Raw genomic sequence first — 26,802 nt, forward strand, 5'->3', positions numbered from 1 at the left:
ACGAGAGGGACTGTGTTGGTGATGATTGGTACGATTTTATTGAGAGACTACAGCAAAGTTTCATCACTAAGGAATGGCTGGTACAGGATTCGGCCGACAAACGCAGGGCTCATCTGACGGTTTGTAGATCCAGGACGTACTCCCTGATGAAGGACCTTCTAGCGCCAGAGAAGCCAGCGGATAAGACTTTTGAAGAGCTCAGTAAGTTGATTGGGGAACACCTTAAGCTGGCGAGCAGCATGCACATGGCGAGACACCGGTTTTACACGCACCGGCGGCGAGAAGGGCAAAGTGTTCCAGATTTTGTGGCAGACCTCCGGCGACTGGTGAGCCTATCTAAGTTCCCAGATGCATGTAGAGCGGAGATGTTGCGAGATTTTTTTATTGAGGGCATAGGGCACGCTGGGGTTTTGAGGAAACTGATTGAGACCAAAGACTTGACCCTGGAAACGGCGGCTTTGATGGCCCAGACATTTATCTCGGGAGAAAGAGACCAGAATGATGTTTGACAAAAATCTTGGTTTAAATGCAGCAAATGGACAGGGAGTCAACATTGTTAATGCGGCACAGTTCTCCAGGCAGACGGGCAATCGGACATGCCCGAGCATGTAGTCGAACCCAAAGAGGGAATTCAATGGAGACAATGGCTAGCTGAACGGCGATTCATGGCATCTCAAGGGATAATGGGGCCATCAACACCTGTCAATGGTGCGCTTAAGGACAGTTACAGAGACAGTCAGAGACGATCGACTGGTAATGTACCTTTTGTTTCCAACAACGGCTCATGTTGGAGTGTGGAGGCAAAAACACAGCCAGAGCTTGCAGGTATCAGCAATATACCTGCAGAAATTGCAACGTCAGCGGTCATTTGGCGTGTATGTGCAGGAAGCCTGCAGCCAGGTTGATGTACGAGGAGGACTGGCCCGATGTAAGCCCTACGAGGCCAAATGGACACTGGGGGAAATCACTGGAAGCTGAAGTTCAGCGAGTTCATGTGGAGCACATATACAGTTCATACACAAGGACGCCACAGATAATGATGAAAGTGCTCCCCAATGGCATCACAGTATCAATGGAGCTAGACACAGGGGCCAGCCAGTCCCTGATGAGTATCAAACAGTTCGATAAGTTGTGGGCGTTCAAGGCCAGGAGGGCAAAATTATTGCCGATTGACGCACAGCTACGGACATATTCAAAGGAGATCATTCCGGTGCTAGGCAGTGCCACGATAGTCGTGACCCACAAAGATTCGGAGAACAGGTTGCCACTATGGATTGTCCCGGGCGACGGTCCCGCACTACTGGGGAGGAGTTGGCTTGCTGTCATGAACTGGAAATGGGGTGATGTCAATGCAATGTCTTCTGTGGAGCGAATATCATGCTCACAGGTCCTGGACAAATTTGACTCACTATTTCAATCCGGCATTGGCACTTTCATGGGGACCAAGGTAGTGATTCACAGAAACCCGGACGCCAGGCCAGTACACCACAAGGCCAGAGCGGTGCCGTACGTGATGAGGGAAAAGATAGAAGGCGAATTGGACCGCCTGCTGAAGGAAGGCATCATCTCGCCAGTCAAATTCAGTGACTGGGTAAGCCCGATTGTGCCGGTGCTCAAGGCGGATGGGTCGGTCAGGATATGCGATGATTATAAGGCCACCATCAATCAGGTGTCACTCCAAAACCAGTACCCGCTACCGAGAGCGGAGGACCTCTTTGCAACGCTATCCGGTGGCAAACTTTTTTCAAAATTGGACCTGACCTCAGCTCACATGACCCAGGAGCTGGCGACTGAGTTGAAGAAGCTGACCACCATTACGACACGCAAGGGGTTGTTTGAGTACAACAGATGTCCGTTCGGGATTTGCTCGGCGAAACATGGAAAGTCTCCAAGTCGATTCCAAGGATGGTGGGTTTTTCAAGACGATACTGAAGAACACCTCCACAACCTGGAGGAGGTGCTACGCAGTCTGGACCGGGTAGGTCTGCAACTGAAAAAGGCTAAGTGCATCTTCCTAGCTCGAGGTAGAATTACTGGGGATGAGGGTAGCAGCAGATGGGATCAGACCTACTGCAACCAAAACGGAAGCGATCCAGAGAGCACCCAGACCCCGTAACACAACGGAGCTGCGTTCGTTCCTGGGGCTTCTGAACTATTTTGGTAACTTTCTTCCCAAATTGAGCACACTGTTAGAGCCGCTACACGTGCTCCTACGCAAAGGTCGCAAATGGGTCTGGGGGGACAGCCAGGAAAGGGCTTTTGACAGAGCACGCAATTTGTTCTGTTCCGACAATCTGTTAATGCTGTATGACCCATGTAAGAAACTTGTTTTAAGGTGCGATGCGTCGTCCTATGGGGTTGGGTGTGTGTTGCAGCATGTTAATGCCAAGGGTCAGTTACAGTCGGTAGCTTATGCCTCCAGAAGTCTGTCCCAGGCAGAAAGGGGCTACAGGATGGTAGAAAAGGAAGCGCTTGCTTATGTATATGCAGTAAACAAAAATGCACCAGTACCTGTTTGGCAGGAAATTTGAGCTGAAGACAGATCACAAACCCCTAACGTCCTTTTTGGCCAACAACAAGGCCATAAATGCAAATGCGTCGGCCCGCACTCACATTAGCTGCCTATGACTACACAATTCGGCACAGACCGGTCACGGAAAACTGCGCCGATGCACTCAGCAGGCTTCAACTAGCCACCACCAAGGGGGCAACCGAGCATGCTGCTGAGATGGTCATGGCTGTTGAAGCTTTCAAAAGCGAAGGCTCACCCGTGACAGCTCATCAGATCAAAGTCTCGATAAATAGAGACCCGCTACTGTCTTTAGTCAAGAAATGTGTCCTGAATGGGGACTGGGCAGCCACGTACGGGGCATGCCCTGATAAATTTAAACCATTTCACAGGCGCAAGGATGAATTCTCGATTCAGGCCAATTGCCTACTATGGGGAAACCGAGTAGTCATGCCCCAGATGGGCAGAGAGGCGTTCATCCAAGAACTCCATAGTGAGCACCTGGGCATTGTCATGATGAAGGCAATTGCCAGGTCACACGTTTGGTGGCCAGGGATAGATGCAGACCTGGAACTTTGTGTTCGCAGGTGCAACACATGTTCCCAGCTGGGCAATGCGCCCAGGGAAGCCCCCCTTAGCCCCTGGTCCTGGCCCACCAAGCCATGGTCACGCATCCATGTGGACTACGCAGGTCCATTCATGGGAAAAATGTTTTTGGTTGTAGTAGACACCTACTCCAAATGGATCGAGTGTGACATTCTCAATTCAAGCACATCCTCTGCCACGGTAGAAAGTCTACGGGCAATGTTCGCTGCCCATGGTCTACCGGACGTCTTGGTCAGCGACAATGGCCCGTGCTTTACAACCATTGAATTCCAGGACATCATGGCAGGAAATGGTATCAACCATATCAGAACGGCACCGTTCAAGCTGGCTTCAAATGACCAGGCAGAACGAGCAGTGCAGATAATCAAACGGGATGCTCAGAATCCAAGGGGGTTCCCTACTAAGCCACTTATCACGCCTCCTGTTGGCCAATAGATCCCGACCACACACTCTCACAGGGGTTCCACCCGCAGAGCTGCTAATGAAAAGGATGCTCAAAACCAGGTTATCCCTTATACGTCCCACCATGAAAGAAATTGTTGAGAGCAGGCACCGGTCACAATGTGACTACCATGACAGGAATGCGAGGGCGCGATGTATTCATGTCAATGACCCTGTCTTTGTACTCAACTACGCTGCAGGGCCCAAATGGCTCTCAGGCACTGAGATTGCCAAAGAGGGGAATAGGATTCTGGTAGTTAAACTTACCAATGGACAAACATGTGGATCAAACAAAAAGGAGGTTCAGCAATCCCATAGAAGAAGCAGAGGAAGAACACGATGTAGAGTTCACTCCACCACAGGGGACCGAACACCGGAACCAAGTGGAGGAGAGCCCAGTCACTGTGGGCAGTCCGGACAGTCCTGAGGCACCGCAAACAGCAGACACTCAGGCCAGCGCCCAACAACCGGAGCCCCAACTCAGGCGCTCTACAAGGGAGCGTAAACCACCAGAGAGACTTAACCTGTGATCCCAATAAGACTTTGGGGGGGAGATGATGTCATGTATTCTACTTTCATTGTAATCCATGTATAAACTGACCTAAGTCGTACATCGTGAGAACACTGACCACTAGGTGGTGAAATTGTGGGCGACACTCCTAACCTGTACTTTCAGGTATAAAATGGGAAGCTCCACCCATCTTCTCCACTTGAGTGCTGGCTAATAAAGGTTACTGGTCACAGAGTGACCTTCTCTCTAGTATGGGCCTCGTGTGCATTTGTACTGTATAGTAAGGACATATTAACTTCCATGCTGGAAAGTATCGGCTCCAAGCTCTGCGCAAAGTTGGTGCCAGACTCCTCCATGCTCCTTGACATTGCACGCAGGAATTCTGGCAGGGCTGCCAATGCACCAAGCATTTCATGGTGCATACCCATCAGCCTTTTTCTGTAACCCATCCCATTGAAGTCCTCAATCTGAGTCCTCTGCAGCAGAACTCAATGCGACCTCGCCCTCCAGTGAGCTGGCACCTGCGCAACCCTGCCCTTGCCCTGGTTGCAGGCCACGCGTGCCAGGTGTCTCACCACGTGCATATCCCACCTCTATGCTCTACTCTAATTTACGTGAAATGTCAGCATCTGAGCTCGTGGCTGTGAGTGGGAAATCGAATGACAGTGTTTCTTCATCATCGGTGTTTTGTTGCTCTTTCACTGTCTGACCAGGTGGCAGTCTTGGGTATCTGAAAGGAGAAAGGCTCAACATTAAGGCTGCGGTGCAGGGGAGGGCAAGATGTGCTTGCTTACACCAACTGCAGCTTGTAAATCAAAAGAGATTGTGGGATGAGGGAGAAGTGGGATGTGAGAAGGCAAATTAGGTGTGTGAATACCGTTATCATCGATGGTTTTAGCCCTACCACTGGCCACGGCTCAGCAATGGCCGCTCCAGTGATGGCATGCACCATCTCCTCCATGGGAGTAAGGACATGCAGGCGCGCCTGCCCCCGCCAGTTCGCTCCTGCTGCTTCCGGTTGTCCTGCATAAAGGGAACTGTGTCAGTGAGTGTGGCTCAATCTGTTTGGGTGACGTTGAGTTTAAAAATTGGCTGGAAAACTTACCGTTCTGTATGTATTGCAAAATGAAATGTCAGTGTTGATTTTGGCATATCTCCATCTCTCGCCTGTTTTGTGATTCAGTAAAATTTAAAATCAATAAAATGATTCCACAGTCAGGATGGGAGTGCAATAATGGAAGCAGGTGTCTGTTCCTTATCTGATGGCTTCCACCATGCCCAGCTCTCTCCTAATATAATCCCAGTCTATTTTTGTATTTCCCTTCAATATTTGTATCTGTCCCATTGACCTGTCATTTTGATGCTCCCTCAATGCTCTTTGTGCTCGTTTGCTCTCCTTGCTGCAATGACCCAGCAACCTATTCTTTAACTATTTAACCAGTGAGGCGATGGAGAAAGCCATTGTACTAAAAAATAAAAACTCTGGCTCTGAACTTGGTGGACATACCGGCCACTGCCGCTGACTTTTCTGGGCGGTCTCCCCTCCAAGCGAGTTTGGTGAAGGCCTCCCACTGGTGGGGAGGGAAGATCGCTGGGAACCGTCTGCTGGCACGCAACGTGCGTAAGTGTCCTCCCGCCCGCCAAGCTGCCAGTTGGTCTGTACGGGAGTCCGCTGCAACAGGGGGAAGGACCGCCGCGTGGAGGCAGGTCTAACCTCAACGTAATAAGAAGACCTGCAAAAAAAAAAGGTTAGTAAATTTTTCTTTCCTTTTTTTTTTTCCAGCGATTCAGGTGGATGGGGTCCCCTGAACGTTTTCCAGTGTTTTTTTTTTGGAATGTTTTAATTTTATATGTTGCCCCCTTCCCTGAGCCCGACTCCATCCTCGCGGTACTTTGCCAAGGATTGCATTGCCGCTGAAATTGGGAACTACCATCCAGATTTTTTGCTGCCGTGTGGTCATTCCAGGGCTTTTCCACGAAACTCTCACTCAAAGTACCCTTGGGCGGAACTTATCTTCCACCAAGTTCGGGGCATCTACTTTTAGAAGGATAAAGCAGACCAAGGTAGCAATCTCCTTCTTAGCCTAATTTTTGTAAATACAGTACAAAAAAGGAAAATACATAAACACAATGGAAATAGAGAATTTTACAGCACGGAAACAACAAGCCATTCAGCCCAACAGGTCTATGCCGATGTTTATGCTCTACACAAGCTTCCTCTCACCTTACTTCATCTCATCCTATGACCATATCCTTCTACTCCTTTCCCCCTTATGTACTTATCTAGCTTCCCTTTAAATACAGCTATGCTGATCACTTCAACCACTCCATGTGATAGCGAGTGCCACATTCTCACCACTCTCTGAATGATGTAGTTGCTTTTGCATTCCTTGTAGGATTTATTGGTGACTATCATATATTCATGGGGCTGGGTTTTCGGTTGCCTAACGCAATTAGGGACCAGAGGGGGCGTTAGAGAGCATAAGCGGTTACCAACCAGGAGCGTAGCGTTTAGCACCCCGACTGAAAATTCATTAGCGGCTCACCGGGGGCACAAACCAGTACTGCCTGGCTGCTGATGATCACTCCGATCATGACGTATTTCTGGTGCAACGCCCACTCTTGCATCCCGGTCGTAAAATTAGATGTGGCCGCCAAGAACAACGTCTGGAAAAACAGTCAGTACAGGCCTGCAGAGTCATTAACTTGTGGCTATATAAAGGGATGAGGAAGCACTTCCCTCAGAGGTCACATTCAGTACACACATCACGGTGGTGAGCTTCCGAGTTTGCAGTGGCACACGGACATGCCAGTTCACCTTCAGGGAAACTTCTTTGTGAAATTTTAATGGTGGCATTACTTGTTCGCCAGCGTCGCATTCTACATGCTCTAGCAAGGCATCGATAACAGAGAAGGGCTGTTGGCCATATCGGCGGCCGAAGGAGGAGAGCTCCTAAACATCGGGGCAGGAGGCCTTGCCCCTCCCACGGTTTTACCGGCGGCAACGCTCATACCTGGATCAGTCTGAGGAGCAGTGTGTCCGAACTATGCGCTTCCAAAAGGAGGTTGTTACCGAGATATGCCATGTCCTGCAGGAAGACCTACAGCCTCACATCGACACCAGGACTGCACTGCACGTTGCAGTGAAAGTCACAGTGGCACTCACCTTCTGTGCCTCTGGCTCCGTCCAAACTGCACCAGGGGATATATGCAGCGTCTCACAATTCGCAGCACATCGCTCCATCTGTGACATCATACAGGCTCTCGTCACATGCAGAATGGACTTCATGACCTTCCCGATGAGCAGGAAGAAACAGGATGAGCGCGCATGTGGGTTTGCCAGGATAGCAGGCTTCCCGAGGATGCAAGAAGCAATTGACTGCACGCACATGGTCGACGAGCACCATTCCAGTGGTCTTCAGAAACAGAAAGGGATACACTCCCTAAATGTGCAACTCGTGTGCGACCACACGTAGCGCATCCTCGCACTGAATGCTCGCTATCCTGGAAGCACATATGACGTCTTTATCCTGTGGGAGAGCACTGTTCCTCAACTGTTTCAGCCCCCACGGCAAGGCCGAAGCTGGCTGCTCGGGGACAAGGGATACGGCCTGGCGACCTGGTTAATGACCCCCCCCCCCCCCTCCGCAACCCTACCACAGAGCCGGAGGAATGCTACAATGTGAGCCATGCCTCCACCAACAGCAGCATCACAGAGCAAACAATCGGTGTGCTGAAGTAGTAATTCTGATGTCTGGACCATTGCAGAGGCAGATTTCAATACTCCCCTGAACAGGTTTCAGTTCATTGTGGTATGCTGCATGCTGCACAATTTGGCCATCATGAGGGCCCACCTCGGGGAGGAGGGGGAGGAACAGGAGCCTGGCGACGCCCCAAATGTCCAACAACATGACGAGCAGCAGCAGGCACTGAGGAGACAGTGTGCCAATGTTGGTGGCATCATGACACTTCGGCAGTGGCTTATAAGGGAACGCTTTGCTTAAATGGAGGTAGCTGAGGGATGCAGCTAATAATGACTGTGCATTGTGTCACGATAATGCCACATCTCCGTCACAACTGAGCAGTCACATACCGGACGCTGAAGGAAACGGTTCAACTAACATTTTATTTAGCAACCATGCCTCAAACAACCCTAAAAACACCACGTCCTCCAATAAAACAACATGGAGCACCCGCCCCTTCAAAAAACACAACAGATGCTGAAACTTCCCAACATATATACCTAGATCCCATGGAGACACATTTATTCAGTGCGTCTTCCATTGACATTTCTCACCCCTCTGCCTCACCCCCCCCCCCCTCACCTACTGCTCCTCTTCAATGGGTCATCAGTGCCTGCAGCAAGGCTGCTTGAGGGCTCCTGTATGTCTGAGGGAGACAGGACAGATGGCCTAGCATGTCGCTCTGAGCCTGGAAGGCCCGGCTGCTGATGGCACCACCTGAGAATGGGCGGCACCAGTCTTGGATGGCTGGGGTGCAGACCACGGCAGGAGCAAAGGCTGAATGACAGTGGTGGGAGCCGGAATTATATGCTCCTGAGAGAGGACATCCATCTCGACCGACTGTTTCCACTCCCCCGGGGTGGCCTCAGCATCCGGAACAATCTATTGGAATGCAGATTGCTGGCCTACTTTGGGACCACTACATCCCCATTGGACTGATGGGGATCCAGACACGATGGCAGAAGTCATCAGCTTGACTGGCACCAATTATACTCTGTATTGGAGCACACAGCACATTGATGCCACTATGCACTGACAACATGGCAGAATGCAGGTGTAGCGTGATCTCGGCCTGCCATTCAAAGTCGACAGCCATGTCAACCATTGCCCGCGCCATCATGTCTGGGACCCCATGTTCACTAGCGTCCATCATCCGTTGGAATATACCAAGGGTGGGCTCGATGGGCTGCTGAGACGCAAATGCAAAGGTTGAGACGGCCTCCACCACACTCAAAGCAAGTGCATCCACGCTTGGAGGGATCTTCGCCAATGCACCCATTAGCTCACTCCCTGGGCATAGCCTCCAAATCCAGATGCTCATCTGCCTGTCTGTGAGCAGGACTCATGGGTCGACTTACCCTCTGGAGTGCTGGCCCCTGAGCTTCCCTTCACGCTGTGCGTTGCTGCAGGCCACTGCATCAGAAGCCTCAGCGTCATGCAATCCTGAGAAGATGGCCGCAAGAGTTGGTTTCCCCACTTGCTCCCAATGAGGACGTCTCGCCCTGTCCCGGCACACTGCTCTCCAATTCCTCCTCAACTTGCCCGTCGTCTGCAGATGTCCGCTCACGGGCAGGTTGCCGCTCTTCCGGCTCATCATCTGTAAACTCAAAGCAACAGAAGTGTGGTTATTAGCTGGGGTGGGGGCAGGAAAGCAAGAAGTAGGGGGGCATCGTTATTTTGTTTCCAACATGTTGTAAGGCATGTGGCCTCAAGGCTAAGGGGACTCGCACAAAATACCCATCTCATTCACATACCTTCACTGTCGAGTGGGGACTCTGCCTCACCACCTTCCAATGCCACTACTGAAGCACTCATGAGGCTGTACACTCGCTCCTCCACCTCGCTGAGGTCCTGGAGGTGGGGCTGGTCCTCTCCCCGATGATGCAGCTCGTGCATATTGTGTGCGAGTTTAAACTGCAGTGACAAAAACAAAAAGTTGTTGGTGGCTGTGTAGGTGCTGATGTGCCACATGTGTCTGCAGTAGGATACTCGTGAGTAATATGAGGAAGTGTGCATATCTGCATTTCATCCTGCGTGGCATCGCACAGTGGATGTGTGATCGGTGGGTCTGGCACACAAGCAATTATCAGTAAGTATGAGGCTTAGGCCTGTGACCGCTTATGAAGAGTTCAAAGGTGCTGGTAGGTGGGCTTAGGCTGAGTAAGGACCTAGAAGGTGAGAGATGCTTGGATGGGCAGGGCATGTCTGGTGAGGCGATGGAGAGGATTCAGGCTGGTTTCAGCATGGATGAGCATGGCTTGTAGACATATAGAAGGAGTAGGCACTGCAAAGTCTTTACATTGTGTGAGACAGTGAGGTTCACATGAAGGCATTGGAAGGTGAATGGAAAGGGTACTCACCCTGATAACCCTAGTAAGGTTGTTGAATTTATTGTGACTTTACGTCGCTGTTGCGGCCACCGTATTCCGGGCTGAAACGTGCTATGCCATCTCCCTCCACAGCCTCGTCAAAGCCCCAGGAGGTGACCATTGTTCCCCTCCAGGCTGGAGGGCACTCCAGCGACTCTCCACTGTCTCCAACAAGGCATCAAGGGTGGTGGGCGAGAAGCAGGCACATAGCTGGCATCCTCCTTCCTCCTCCATTTTGGCGCTCTGAAGACACTGTGGAGCTGGAGCTGCTCATGCGCTAACTTAACTTGCCGCGCCTTTACGACTCGGCTGTTCCTGGTATCTGAATTGGAGTTTAGCGCAAGCGCAATGGATCTGCTAAATTTACCAAGCAAACTTTCGTCATCGCCTGATTCTGACTAATTTCTGGGCGGAGGGCGCAAATTTTTTCAAGGCGATAACATTACCACTTCACCTGGGTTCCCACCCCAAATTTCTCCCCCTTGGTCTCTAGTTTTGGACTCTCTCACAAGTGGAAACATCTTCTATGTCTTTTAGCTAGAAGAAAATGTCAGAAAGGTAACTGGGATGAAAAGAAAAGTGTATTCGTAAAACCAAAACCTAAAGACTAGCATAAATGAGGAAGAACCTTAACATTTCTAGATGCATTTATGCTACAACCTTATGGTTAATGCACTTTTGCTTCACTCTGAGCCTAAAGTTTTGGAGTGTAAATCCGGAGCCCAAATTGACTCTGAAGCGAAGTGAAATGATGCTCACCTACTGGACCCAGTCTGCTTCATAGATCATGGGTACAAGATTAAATGTAACAGATTTAGAACAGAGAGCAAGAGAAACTTCACACATCTGTGAAGCTGTAGAATTCACATCCAGGGTTAGTGCCTGAGGCTGAAATTATGTCAACATTTAAGATTAGATTAAATGGATGGATGGAGAAAAGGGAGTTGACGAGATATGCGAACATGGTGGGTAAACATGATTAGAACTATTTGCTTGCTTGGAAGGTAAATGGCAATAGCGTCTCGTTGGGCCATGTTGTAATTCTTATGTATTTCTGTGTATTGGTCCAGTTGAGAACTGGTAAATCTCCACCAGCTTAGGGATATGAATTTGACAGGCTGCCCTGGGATATGAATAGAGTTCTCTCACCTGGGACTTGTGGATTCTAATTGTGCTAATTTTGGTGATGTGATGTGATGAATATCTCTGTGTTCGAACAGCATTTGCTCTTTTATGCTTTGTCCAAGCACATTTAGTTTTCTACATTGCTTAGAACTTCTATATTTAAATGCTATATTCTGTTGTCAGCTTGCAACATGTACATGCTTCAGAACTTGTTGGAATTTTCATATAATCTGATAATTACATGAGGAAGGAACTGATAGCATTGCAGGGCTGTGTTGTCATTAAATATCATAAACACTTAAAAGATTCCAACAATATTTCCCCACCTAAGGATTTCATACCAGTAAGTTAGTATACTTATTGAATAGATTGTTTCCCCTTCTCGCTAGAATTAATTTTGACTGCTTTGGGAGCCTTTACCTCACAAAAACAGCAGTGTGCATTTGAAATGATCATTTCCTGGAATATCTGCTTTTATCCCTCATTGTTGAAGAACTCTATAATTTAGTAAATAAATTTTTGGCACATTGACAATTTTTGTGTGAATTAATTTAACCTGACTAATCTGACAGCAGTGTGACAGTGAATTGTTGCAGAAATGTGTGTGTAGAATTTTGTCTGCTGTAATAATGCATATAATAATACAGGATACTATTGATGAGTGTCCTTGAAGATGAATGTGCAGTTACTTGTTTCAATTGCAAATGTCAAAGGTTTCCATGGTAATTTGTTCATGGAAACCTAAAGATCTGGCTTCCTTTATGATGCCTTCATTTGCTAAAGTATGTTTTTTTTAGAATGTATGTCTCAAGGTTGCCACCTATATTTGGTAGCTGGTAACATATTGAGTAACTTAAATGATTCTTTCAGTGACCTTGTAATTACATCAGGCTTTTTTGACCTTTATTTGTAATTGAGTTGATATTCTTCCACTTCCACACTGTGCACCTTGGGCTAAAAATTCAGTATAGCCTGGTTTGAGGTAATGGCACCACCTGGTTGCTAATATTAGCGCGGGGCGACGTTTACCACTTCCAACCGGGATATTCACTTTTAGCGCCTCTAGAGGGGAGTGGAGCGCTAAGGAAAGCGTTCCACACTCCTCTTGGGGCACTAACCCTGATTCCTGGGGCACTATCGCGGGAGCACTGCTGAAGTTCTGGCACTAGGAAACCGGCATCCTAGCGTCTAAAGGGGAGGTCAGCTGGATGAACCAAACGTTAAAGAAAAGCCAAGGCAGCTAAACAACAGAGTCCAGCATCTAGGAGAGATGCATTAATGGAAAAAAAATAATTTTAACTGCTCACATGTTCCACCTCGGACATATCGCCCCGGTAACTTCTCCGTGTCGGAAGTGGGGTCAGGCGCTACGGCAGGCGAAAGCAGTCAAGTTCACGACTGCGGTGCAATGGGGGTGTTGCACACTAATAAACATCACCGAGTGAGTGGCGCTAGAGTGCGCAGCGTTCACTCTTGGCACCGCCAGTGGACCTCCACTGAAGGTCGCGGGAGATGCTGCCAGGCCGGCGCTCAGTCGGTAGGAGGTTAGCGGCCCTCTTGGGCTCTAATGGGTGGCGCTCAGCAACCAAATTTTTAGCCCCTTATTTTAGAGGAAAGGTTCTTAAACTTCCACCCAACTGATGTATAGCTGGCTGCAGGGAATGCATTACAGTGACCCAGAATGACTGGCTCTTCAATTTTCCTTATATCCTTGTGGGGAAGTACCGTGGTCCGCTCTCTCAATTTTTGTCATTCTAGTGTTCCAAATTTTGTTCGTTAAAACTGTGTGTTGAGAGATTTAAGAAAACAGTGGCATATAAGTGATGGTGTGTTTATCTCACATCTGTCTGCCATGAATTCTGAAGGGATTTTAAGTCCTCACTTGGCTGGTAGTGGAAAGATCTGGGGAAGAAATGGAATTGCCCCATTTTGATCTTTCAGCCGACTGGCCAAACCGAGGAGCACCATTGACATCCAAGGAAGGCATCCATTCCCACTTGTTCCTTCTTTGTGCTTAGTGGTGAAGATGAAAGGCTAAAACCAAGAGCTCAGTGCATAATGTATCTGTAAATGAAGTTTGCACATAATGGTTCATTACTGCAAATTGTGTCTTTTTCTATATATTCCATTATGCTAATTAAAGTACACTACAATTAGAAATAATTGCTGCCAATAATTCAGTGCTACCTTTCTTAGCACTGTCTTGCTTCATGATCTTCAAGACATTACGTTTGTATCTTGAGCATTCATGTGGTTTACAATATTTCTGATATAAATGCAAGAATCTACTGATCTGGTTATTGCATTCCCTTTAGAATTAACTTGAGGAAAAGCAACACATTTTTGTAATAGAAATTCTGTTTACTTTAAGCTCAACTTCTGACTACTCCTTGAGTACAGTGATCTAAAATGGCATATCACTTATATATTTAAATTATCCCAAACTATTAATTCTATGCTCTCTATTGTAAGGTAAATAGATTATTATTTTTGGAAACATTCAGTTCTTTAGATTGATGAAATGAGTATAGTATAATTTCAGTTATAAAACAACTGAACAAAACAACAAGAATTGGCAGGTATAATTAATGTCTAAGGATCAGCATTCTGAAGCCAAATAAGTACAGGCACTGAAATAAAAAAAACAAGCATTCAACCAGTTGAGGTAGAATAGTAGTGTTCTCAATACAGTATCTAGATTATCTTTACATATGCTTTTATTTTATATGTCTACAGAGATGTGGTATAGTGCCCATTGATGACAATCTAAGAATGCAGTTATACTGCAACTTTTGCATTGATGTGAAACATTTTCAGCTGAGCATTGTTGTGAAAGAGGCAGTCTCACTCTTGGCTAATGTTAAGCTTGGGCTTGATGTTTTGTGGCGTATAAGGTCAGTGTAGTGTGAATCCCTGTTACAAAAAAAACTTAGTCCATTGAACCTCTTGGTTACTCTCAACTTACTGTAGAGTCTTTAATATTTTGCAGAAGTAGACCCTGCTGCCTGCACTGAAACATTAAAATTAACCATATCAACACGCTGCACAGGCCTCCGTCCTGGCAAGCAGGGTTTGATTTGAAGTCTACATATACCTAAACGGCTGGATTTTGACCCTCCATGGCGAAAACCCGGTCGCAAAGTCCGGGTGGGATCCTCGAGTACTTGTTTGTGGCGGCGCTTCCAAGTACAGCCAGGGAGAAGTGCACAACGTGCAACAACTCCGATTGAGTTTGCAATCAAGTTTCGGCACTCTCCCAACCCGTACGCCGTGTCCAGAATAGCGACAGGTCAAACCTGTCGGTCATCATAATCATAGGCAGCTCCTCGAAATCGAGAAAGACTTGCTTCCACTCTAAAAGTGAGTTCTTGGGTGACTGAACAGGCCAATACGGGAATTACAGTCTCTGTCACAGGTGGGACAGTCGTTGAAGGAAAGGATGGGTGTGACTGGTTTGCCGCACGCTCCTTCCGCTGTCTGCGCTTTTTTTCTGCATGCTCTCGGCGACGAGACTCGAGGTGCTCGGCGCCCTCCCGGATGCTCTTCCTCCTGTCGGTGCTGACCTGCCAGCAGCGGTAAGTACGAAAACCTGCAAAAATGGGAAGTTAGGGTTTTTTTGCAGCAATTAGATAGTTACGGGTCTTGTAAATGTTTTTGGAATGTTTTTTGGAATTTTTTTTTCCCTCTTCCCAAGGCGCCTCTCGCAGCGCAGACAACCCCGGACTAAAGTTGCCGAAACTCGCGTTTTGCGCCGTGAATGCTTGTGCAATACCTCCCTTACCGATAAGGCCGAAAGTTCAGCTTAAAAATGGTAGTGCAGCTAAAACGGTAACTTTCACACATCGCTACCGTTTTCGCCGAAAATCCAGCTCCACATATTTTCCAGCTGCATTTCCCATTCTGCATAACCACAGTCTTTAGCTAGAAAATGAACACACGTTGTGTTTTTTTAAATGTATAGATAGTAACATAAGAAAAAGGTGCAACTATTCTGTCATTGATTGCATAATCTGCCATTCATTGGATATTCATAGTTGTCATGTAATGTTCAGCTGTGGCACGAGACTAACTGCATTGTGGGTGCCAATTTTACTGTGGTGGATCCGCTGGAAAAAAGAGCAGTTTTTTTTTTATAGATTGTTTTTGTTAAAGTATTAAACACATTAATAGTTGCATTTTTATTGATAATATTGACAGGCTAGCTTCTTTAAGCCTAACCAAATAGTGTGCTTAAATGTCTAGCAAAATTGATTTTACAGTTTTGTAGGAATGGTTAACTGAATATTATACAATTCTACTTTTGTGTTTTTTACAAAGAAGAAATCAAAGGTTTTTGATGTGTACTTGTGTTTATGTCATATTTTCTGGCATAGGCCATAACATTAGTTAATATATGAACTGTCAGCAATGTGCTGTATGCGCGTGAATGATTTTATGGTCTCATTGTATGCTTCACTTTGAGAATATCTGTTGGAACTTGCTGGCTTATGTACCTGTTCTTTCAGATCACGTATCTGTTGGAGGGCTTGGAGACAGCTTTTATGAATATTTGCTCAAGGCATGGTTGATGTCAGACAAGACTGATGAAGAAGCCCAGAAAATGTATTATGATGCAGTTCAGGTAAACCGGGCATTTTAATCTTCTTTCTAGTTGCTTGGTAATACAAGTGCACACATGGTTTCATAAAACAAAAACTGATGCTGAAAATGTAAACCATTTAGTGCTTATATTTTACCAGTTGCAAATTATAAATTAATTAGATAATGGTGTTGTAAGTTTTATAAATATTTACATTGAAATGCTGTTTTTAAAAAAAAAACTTGTGTAGATATTTTCTTTACCTGCTTGTGATAATGATACAGCAATCCATCTCAATATAGGAATTTATCTCACACATCAAAGGATATTGTGCAGAACAGTCTAACATCACAAAAGACCTAGGGGCCCAAAATTCGCCACGATTTAGCTCAATTTTTTGGAGCTAAAAGTTTTTTTTGGAGCTAAATGAATTTAGGGCCAATTTGCTAGTTTCGCCAGTGGTGTAATGCCGTCCTTAAAAAAAAAAAAAAAAATAAGGGCCAATCTTTTCCAGTAGCAATTTTGTGACGTTATTTAGGGTCAAATCCACCAATAATGCGATTCTTTGCGAGTTTCGCCAATAAGGGTATTTTTAAGGACAGTGCTAAATACCATTTTTAAAAAGCTTGCCTTACCTGGTGGAGTCGAATGGAAAACTAATGGCATCATCTTGGGTTCTTGTTGGGGTAAAAAGAAGACTTCTCTTCCTCAAGGTGAACTCTCTGATATAAGGAATCAATACCTGCCCGTATTGTATAGCGACCACGGAATCACTCAGATGAAACCTCGGTTAACAGATTTTTATTCGAACATGCTCGGGAAGGTTCCGATGGACACTTTCCCCAATCAGAGGTTTTACAGTTACAATTATACAGTTTTCTGAGGTGTGTGACCCTCCTACAAAACCACCGATTGGCCTGCTGCTCAGACTGGCTCTGAGTGGTTCTCCCCCACCTGTCCATCTCCCATGGTGTCAACTTTGCCTCCGTTTCTCATGACTTGTTGATTAACTTTGTTTTCCAGGGTGGTGCCTCCTTATTCCTCTCCCAAGAACTCTAGTCAAAATTACCAGTCAGTACCATTCTGTTCCCATGCTGCTACAATGTATGTTTCCAAACATTTGTGTCCTTGTGCTGTACTGAATATGTACACTTCCATAAGTCTGTTCTAAGGTTAATCCAACGGATAGTTCATTAACCATCAGGCATTGCTGCTTCCCTCCTCTTAACCCAATATAAGCGCGTGTACAAGTGTGCTTTACATACATAAGTAAGTTTTACATAATCGGTTAATATTACAATCCATACCATAAGACAGAAGAACTCCTGATTCCTCAGAATCTCCTAATACTGATGAGCTCTCTTAATCTGGACCATTTTACGTGTCTGATCAATTCACTACCTTAAGTATCTCCATTCATGACCCTCGGTCTGTCTCCACCCTAGTGACCATTTCTTATCCCCTTACAATCCCCACTAATGGCCCTTGGCTATATGCCCCAAGATAGGCCATTTCCCAATTACTTCCTCCTGGATGAACCTCCAGGGTTGTCCTTTCGCTTGGGTAGCACTACTTCCTGAACTGCAGGATCTACCTGTTGGCTTTCCCATCAAGGTTATACTAAATAAGTCCTTTCTGCCGGAATGTCTATATTCCCTTTATTCAATGTTTTAACTCTTGTTCGGGCTAGAGCCTGCCTCTTACGTAAGTTACACTTTTTACAGGCTAACAATAGCAAGATGACCAAGATGATCCCTTGCACTACAGCCAATATATGTGACTCTATCCGTATCCATGGATGCACTTGCATATTGAGTTCAGCGTTCCAAAGTTGCCTATACCACGGCTGGATAGCCAACATTTTCTCAGTGTCTCTTTGCAGTTTGTCTATGTCTTCCATCAGGACTATATATTTCAGTCATTGCTTCTGAATATCCTGCTCCAGTCGAGTTTGTTCCTCATTCAGTTGGGGTATCGGTTTTCCTTGTGGCCCGATGGCCTTCTCATACCCTTCGCGGATAGTGTCTATCATTGTCCCATTGATGGTTTCTTCTTTCAGTTCAGAGTTTATAATGTATCCATTTATGTGCGTCTCCTGCACCACTCTTCAAGCCACGTATTCATCTTAGCTATCCTGCTATTTCTACTCTGACTAGCACGTAGCAATCCTGAGATTACTACCTTTTTGAGGTCCTGCTTTTTAATTTAACTCCTAGCTTCCTAAATTCATCTTGTTGGAACTCATCCCATCTTTTACCTATCGTTGGTACCTATATGCACCACGACAACTGGCTGTTCACCGTCCCCCTCCAAAATGTCCTGCAGCCGCTCCGAGACATCCTTGACCCTTGCACCAGGGAGGCAACATACCATCCTGGAGTCTCGATTGCGGTCGCAGAAACGTCTATCTATTCCCCTTACAATAGAATCCCCTACAACTATAACTCTCCCACTCTTTTTCCTGCCCTCCTGTGCAGCAGAGCCACCCATGGTGCCATGAACTTGGCTGCTGCTGCCCTCCCCTGATGAGTCATCCCCTCCAACAGCACCCAAGGCGGTGTATCTGTTTTGGAGTGGGATGACCGCAGGGGACCCCTACGTTACTTTCCTTCCACTGCTCTGCCTGATGGTCACTCATTCCCACCTGCCTGAGTAACCTTTACCTGCGATGTGACCAACTCAGTAAACGTGCTATTCACGACATCCTTAGCATCGTGGATGCTCCAGAGTGAATCCATGTGCAGCTCCAGTGCCGTAATGTGGTCTGTTAGGAGCTGCAGCTGGATACACATCCCGCACACATAATAGTCAGGGACACTCCCACATAGCACAGGAGGAGCATGACACTGTTCTGGGCTCTCCTGCCATGACTTAACCCTTAAATTAATTTAATTTGGCAACAATGCCAAAGGTTTCTTATTGATAAAGGAAAAGAAAAAGAAGAAAAACTACTCACCAATCACCAGCCAATCGCTTACCCGCTTGGCTGTGATGTCACCCTTCGATTTCTTTTTACTTTTTTGCCTTCTTTCCCTGCTACAGCTGCACCAGCCAGCTAGCTCCTCGACGACTCACCCTAAACCATGGCTCAACCATGGCTAACAAGGGAAATGTGTAATGAGAAAGAACTAATTAGCAATCTTCTTGTGCGAGGCCCCTTGGGGAAGAGTGACCATAATATGGTAGAATTCTTTATTAAGATGGAGAGTGACACAGTTAATTCAGAGACTAGGGTCCTGAACTTGAGGAAAAGTAACTTCAATGGTATGAGACGTGAATTGGCTAGGATAGACTGGCGAATGATACTTAAAGGGTTGACGGTGGATAGGCAATGGAAAACATTTAAAGATCACATGGATGAACTTCAACAATTGTACACTCCTGTCTGGAGTAAAAATAAAATGGGAAAGGTGGCTCAACCATGGCTAACAAGGGAAATTAAGGATAGTGTTAAATCCAAGGAAAAGGCATATAAATTGGCCAGAAAAAGCAGCAAACCTGAGGACTGGGAGAAATTTAGAATTCAGCAGAGGAGGACAAAGGGTTTAATTAGGATGGGGAGAATAGAGTATGAGAGAAAGCTTGCTGGGAACATAAAAACTGACTGCAAAAGCTTCTATCGATATGTGAAGAGAAAAAGATTAGTGAAAACAAACGTAGGTCCCTTGCAGTCAGAATCAAGTGAATTTAATATGGGGAACAAAGAAATGGCAGACCAATTGAACAAATACTTCGGTTCTGTCTTCACGAAGGAAGACACAAATAACCGCGGGTCTAGCGAGACGGAGGAACTGAAGAAAATCCTTATTAGTCAGGAAATTGTGTTAGGGAAATTGATGGGATTGAAGGCCAAGGAATCCCCAAGGCCTGATAGTCTGCATCCCAGAGTACTTAAGGAAGTGGCCCTAGAAATAGTGGATGCATTGATCATTTTCCAACACTCCATCGACTCTGGATCAGTTCCTATGGACTGGAGGGTAGCTATTGTAACACCACTTTGTAAAAAAGGAGTGAGAGAGAAAATGGGTAATTAAAGACCGGTTAGCCTGACATCAGTAGTGGGGAAAATGTTGGAATCAATTATTAAAGATGAAATAGCAGCGCATTTAAAAAGCAGTGACAGGATCGGTCCAAGTCAGCATGGATTTATGAAAGGGAAATCAAGTTTGACAAATCTAGAATTTTTTGAGGATGTAACTAGTAGAGTTCACAGGGGAGAATCAGTGGACTTTCAAAGACTTTTGACAAGGTCCCACACAAGGTGTACCCATCCACTTGGTCATATCCAGAGTTATCTTTGAGCATTCGTAGTGGATTGCGACGTAAAACAACTTGGTTATTTTTATAGCAATCATCTATGCTGAGACTCTTAGTACTGTTGTTCTCTTTAATTACGTATATGGATAGGTCATGGTAACCTACGTGAGTTTGATTTCTTATTTCCCCTACATTGTTTGTTTGGTATAGAGGATCTCCCTTTGTCACATCATACTGTGGCATAGATAGTGCAAAACCTATTATATTTAAATGTCCGGTTACATATCTGACCTTTGGGACCCAAGCATGACTGTTTCTCCGCACCTCACAGGCATGAGTCATGTTTTTGTCTAAGATCCAGTTGGTAAATACATCAAGTGTTATCCAATCCGGCATCTTTCCATTTTGAAATTGCTCTAGGTTATGTTGTATACCACTGAGTAACAAAGTTCCGTACCCTGCGCATACTATTTCTGTCTGTATGGTTCTACTCCAGTTTCTTTCCGTTCTAGTTCTGGCATGGTGTCGCAATGTGTGACAATTCCCTCTCCAACAATCCCTGTAAGGTTCGGGTTAGGGCGTTGACCCGATCATCGATCGTGTGCAGGTCTATAGTGTTTACCATCACAACTCCCGCCGCGTATCCCGCGCCTACCATTTCTAGTATCATTCTTTTTCCCCGGTCCCGCTTTTTACCTGACCCTCTTTCCACATTAAACTTCATGGTTTTTGATTTAGGGCCTTCAAGTGCTCGCAGGGTCAGGTTTTTATACAGACTTATGGTGTTTGACCCGCAGAAGCTGAGGATGGTTAAGTCTGTTAAATTGATGTACCCCGAATTGTGTCTTCTCCTTGGTCTGCCTTATTACCAATCCCCCTTTTACCCCAGCATTCATAGTTGGACACGTTGGTAGCGCTTGGGGGTGTGGTGGTTGGGGCCCTGGTAGTGTTCACTGTTGCTAAAGTAGTGGGTGGGGCCGTAGTGGTGGGTCTATCTCAGGATACGACCCTCCACCACCATTCATTGATTTGGATGAAGGAATTAAGTGTAATATCTCCAAGTTTGCAGATGACACTAAACTGGGTGGCGGTGTGAGCTGTGAGGGGGATGCTAGGAGGCTGCAGGGTGATTGGTTAGGTGAGTGGGCAAATGCATGGCAGATGCAGTATAATGTGGATAAGTGTGAGCTTACCCACTTTGGGGGCAAAAACGCAAGACATAATATTATCTGAATGGTGGCAGATTAGCAAAAGGGGAGGTGCAACGAGACCTGGGTGTCATGGTTCATCAGTCATTGAAAGTTGGCATGCAAGTACAGCAGGTGGTGAAGAAGGCAAATAGTATGTTGGCCTTCATAGCTAGGGGATTTGAGTATAGGAGCAGGGAGGTCTTACTGCAGTTGTAAAGGACCTTGGTGAGGCCTCACCTGGAATATTGTGTTCAGTTTTGGTCTCCTAATCTGAGGAAGGACGTTCTTGCTATTGAATTGCAGCGAAGGTTCACCAGACTGATTCCCGGGATGGCAGGACTGACATATGAGGAGAGACTGGATCAACTGGGCCTTTATACATTGGAGTTTAGAAGGATGAGAGGGGATCTCATAGAAACATATAAGATTCTGATGGGACGGGGCAGGTTAGATGCGGGTAGAATGTTCCCGATGTTGGGGAAGTCCAGAATCAGGGGACAGTGTCTTAGGATAAGGGGTAGGCCATTTAGGACTGAGATGAGGAGCAACTTCTTCATTCAGAGAGTTGTTAACCTGTGAAATTCCCTGCTGCAGAGAGTTGTTGATGCCAGTTCATTAGATATATTCAAGAGGGAGTTAAATGTGGCCCTTACGGCTAAGGGGATCAAGGGATATGGAGAGAAAGCAGGAAAGGGGTACTGAGGGAATGATCAGCCATGATCTTATTGAATGGTGGTGCAGGCTCGAAGGGCCGAATGGTCTACTCCTGCACCTATTTTCTATGTTTCTATATTGAGTGAAATCTGTATCCCCTTCCCCTGGGTGTCGTCATCCCCCCCGCCCCCAGTTATAAAACACACCGCGGCCTTATTTACACTAATTATTAGTCCGCTATTACTGGCCCATCCCCAATGTTGTTTTGTTTCCTTGTTCTGTTGTTTTATGCCCATTATTCCGACACTGCAACTTAAGTCCACTATTGCTCCATCCATCACCATCAGTGTTTTTTATTCTTTATCACAACTAATGTCACCCGAGTCCCTGTAATACAGGCCTTGCCGTCCCTCGGCCTGTTGTCCTTGACATGTGGATGAGTTACTCCATGTTGTTCTCATGAGCACCAAAATCCTGCAAAAAAAACAATATTGCCCAGTCAGTTAGTGACTGTTAGTGACTGTTTTTCAACTGGGTCCGGTAATTCCACTTGCCGATACCCCTTATAACTACGCAAGTGCACGTGTCCCTTACCATTACCTGATGGGGTCCGGTCCACTTGGTGCGAGCCCAGACCCCTCTGGGTTAATCCTCATTATCACCTGACTGCCTATTTGGGGTATTTGGACCTTCTGTTCCTTAGTGTCGTTCTCTAAGTCCTTGATTACTTGCTGGTCTCTAGCCTGTGCCTTTAAATCATGTAACTTCTTACAATGTTCCATCACAAACCTCCGTATCCTGTCTTTATAAGATCCAACGTTCTTGCTTCCTGTAACCAAGATTTCTGACAGTTTCATAGCCCTTTTGATCACTAATTCAAAGGGTGTCAGTCCTGTCATCCAACTAGGGGTTGCCCTGAGTTTCATCAGTACTCTGGGTAACCTGTCTACCCATCCCTTTCCAGTCTCTTCGATCTTCCCTGTGAAGTGTGTACCTTGATCTGAGTCCAGCTGTAGTGGCATTCCCCATGGGGGTATTATAACTAGGCAGTATGTCTTCCCCTTGTTGCTGGGTAATGGTCCAGTAAAATCTAAGTTTTCCCAGAGTCCTTTCTGTGTTCAGTTTTCATCTCTTAATCTGAGGAAGGATGTTCTTGCTATTGAGGGAGTGCAGCGATGGTTCACCAGACTGATTCCCGGGATGGCAAGACTGACATATGAGGAGAGACTGGATCGACTGGGCCTGTATTCACTGGAGTTTAGAAGGATGAGAGGGGATTTCATAGAAACATATAAAATTCTGACGGGACTGGACAGGTTAGATGCAGGAAGAATGTTCCCGATATTGGGGAAGTCCAAAACCAGGGGTCACAGTCTTTACTTTACCCCTGGGTTGTATTGTGTGCATGTCAGGCACCTTCTACAGTGGTTCTCTATATCTCTACGCATTTTCTTCTGGATTGCTCTACAGAGAGCCAGCATGGACTCGATGGGCCGAATGGCCTCCTTCTGTGCCATTATGATTCTATGACCACCATCATCTGGACATCGAGCTTATCATGTTGGTTCTCCCTATATGGACATACCCGTCGTATAAATTCCCATCTGTCCTCCATACCCCGTCGGTCCCTTGTTGGGCACCTCTCTGCTTCCACCCCTCCTTTTCCTGTGGAGTGGCTTCTCCCTGTACCTTAATCAGGTTTCCTTCCTCAGGCCCAATTGTACATGCTCCGACCTGGGCTTCCCCGGCCAGTGTACCTGTCTCCGCCACCCCCTTGGCTGCCTCGTCTGCCCATTGCACACTCTTGGGGAAGGAGGGAGACTTCCACTAATTTCTTAACCATATCCACGTGTTTTATTGTCCCTCCTCCTGAAGTCATGTATCCCCGTCTACTCCAGGCTATCATATAATCATGTACTACTCCAAAAGCATACCGACTGTCTGTATCGATGTTTACTCTTTTTCCCTTAGCCATCCTCAAAGAGCTTCGGTGAGAGCCACCAATTCAGCATCTTGAGCCGATAGGTCCCCTTCTAACCATCCTTCCCTTCTAACCATCCTTCCCTTCTAACCTGTCCGCTGCTATCTATCACAGCCTATCCCGTCCGTGGTGTCCTGTTGATATAGCGCCAAGACCCCATCTACATATACATCCATGTCTGCTTCCTCAAGCAGGGTTTCACTAGCCTGACTACTTCCCTCGTCTTTTCCTGTTGGGCTACACTGATGCTCCTCTCCCTGCATAATGATCCACCCTGCATTGTTGTTATAGTTGTCTTTTATTGTTACTGTCCCGTGGGGGGGGTGTAAGAGCATTGCTTCCCATCTAGCCCTTCGTACGTCGGATACCGGTTTTAGCCTTCCTGTGTTAAGCACTTCTACTAAGGTATGCTGGATATGTAGGATAACATGTCCCGACATTACTATGCCACTGGCCTATGCCTGTCACCATGTAATTGAGTCATCACTGCGTTATGATCTTTACTGTGGTAGGTATGGATTCTGGTCGGGTAATCCCAGGGCTGGAGCACTTGTGAGAGCTTGTTTTAATTATACAAATGCCGTTTCCTGATCTTGTGAGGGTTTCCCCCCTTTCAACGGGTCCTTTATAGCTTGGGCCATCTCGGCATATTCGAGGATAAAATTTCTGCAGGAGTTGAAAAGCCCTAGTACCTGCCTGACCCCTTTCACGGTCCCTGGCTTTAGTATCAATCTAATAGCCTCCTTTCTATCCTTGGGCATTTGTCTTTTCCCTTATGTTATGATGTATTCTAGATATGTTACTTCACTCTTTCCATATTAAAGATTACACATTTTTTTTAAATTCTTTATAACCTTACAATTTTATTTTCCTTCTGGCACGTGGGAAAATATTCACTTCCAGTTAAGAAACCCAAATTAATAATGTCCAGTAATTTTTTTAATTCCATGCAGTGATGCTAAAGTTGTTTAGTGAACTAAATAAAACAGCTGTCAGTGGAAAGGGTTAACTCCTTTGCAGGTTTGTAAGAAGGCATGACATCAATACGTGAATTTGCGTAATTTTTTTAAAAAACCTTTCCCGAAATCCGAATACGACATCCATTTTAAAAAGGTTTTCTAACCCGAAATTTAATTCTCCTTTACTGAAGTGAAACTTTCTTGTAATTTAAAATAGCATTTTCCAAACAACCAAACGACAACTTTTATGAACAGTGTCTTTTATCTCTTTTCTAATATTCACACTTTGAAACAAAACTGGAACTTCACTGTGGCCACAATGAAAATCCGGTTTTCATTGGTTAATTACCCTCCAATTAAACCAATATCCTTTTCACAGCCAATATCAAATAGCATACAATAAATTACGTCTTTTTCCATTGTTAATTTAAACTATATAAGACAATCGCAAAATCTTTTTTTTTCTAACTAAACGTTCAATTTGTTTTCCTTTTAGCAATCTAACTTTAAGGTTGCATGTTTTATCTTTTGATAAACAACCCGTGCTTTGTGCATTCAATTCCAGATGCACAATGAACATATCCGAAAAGTGGGGGAGCTAGAACAAACATACAGACTCATCGCCCCCCCCCCCTCCTTTTGAATCCTAACTTAATATTTTGATGGCCTTCCTCCAGTTAAACATCTTTGTTTCTTTTTCTCAGCACAAAGGCTGCAGCTTCTGTGTCGGTTTTAACTCGTAAATTTTTATTATTTTCCACATTCTTTCCTGCTAGCATTTATACTCGAGACCCTTCTGGCCTATAGCTCAGAGACCACCCTTGGTCTTCATTTTATCCCACTGGCCAGTTTTTCCTTAACATCTTGGGGTCCCACCCCCCTTAAGGTTGTATTCCTCCTTGCTTGCGCCGCGTACGATTAATACAGGCTTCTCCCTGTTATTACCGTGTCACCTGTCACGCTTCAGGACATACACCTATACCCTATCTTGGTTTTCGTCCTTCCGTGGTTCGCTATAATTTAGTTATACAGATTACCCCGTCTTAATTCTTTATAGAGATTACCTCCTTTCCCGTCAATGCTACAGCTCTACAGGTGGTACAGAAACATACTCACTGCGATTGCTAGCTGCCACATCATCCGGGTCAGAGCGTCTGTACCCTTATCGCAGCGCCAATTGTTGCGGTAAAAAGACGACTTCTCTTCCTCAAGTGGACTCCCTGATATAAGGAATCAACACCTGCCCATATTGCATAGCGACCACGGAATCACTCAGATTAGACCTCGGTTAACCAGTTTTTATTCGAACTTGATCGGGAAGGTTCCAATGAACACTTCCCCGATCAGAGGTTTTACAATTACAATTATACAGTTTTTCAAGGTGTGCGACCCTTCTATAAAACCACCGATTGGCTTGCTGCTCAGACTGGCTGAGTGGTTCTACCCCACCTGTCCATCTCCCATGGTGTCAACTTTTCCTCAGTTTCTCATGACGTGTTGATTAACTTTGTTTTCCAGGGTGGTGCCTCCTTATTCCTCTCCCAAGAACTCTAGTCAAAATTACCAGTCAGTACCATTCTGTTCCCATGCTGCTATAATGTATGTTTCCAAACATTTGTGTCCTTGTGCTGTACTGAATATGTACACTTCCATAAGTCTGTTCTAAGGTTAATCCAACGGATGGTTCATTAACCATCAGGCATTGCTGCTTCCCTCTTCTTAACCCAATGTAAGCGAATGTATAAGTGTGCTTTACATACATAAGTGAGTTTTATATAATCGGTTAATATTACAATCCATACCATAAGACAGAAGAACTCCTGATTCCTCAGAATCTCCTAATACTGATGAGCTCTCTTAATCTGGACTATTTTACGT

The 26,802-nt window shown here is 45.8% G+C and overlaps 1 protein-coding gene across 2 annotated transcripts in view; it reads left to right on the top strand.

Annotated features, from left to right (window-relative positions):
• man1a1 (mannosidase, alpha, class 1A, member 1) overlaps nt 1-26,802 on the top strand; it is a 590,495-nt gene that overhangs the window by 539,357 nt on the left and 24,336 nt on the right. For both annotated transcript variants that reach the window (XM_070885307.1, XM_070885308.1), the window contains exon 8: nt 15,810-15,925. In XM_070885307.1, coding sequence (XP_070741408.1) covers nt 15,810-15,925 — 116 coding nt within the window. The remainder of the gene's footprint in view (nt 1-15,809; nt 15,926-26,802) is intronic.

Source organism: Pristiophorus japonicus, chromosome 7 (assembly GCF_044704955.1).
Source record: "Pristiophorus japonicus isolate sPriJap1 chromosome 7, sPriJap1.hap1, whole genome shotgun sequence".
Taxonomy (NCBI): Eukaryota; Metazoa; Chordata; class Chondrichthyes; family Pristiophoridae; genus Pristiophorus; species Pristiophorus japonicus.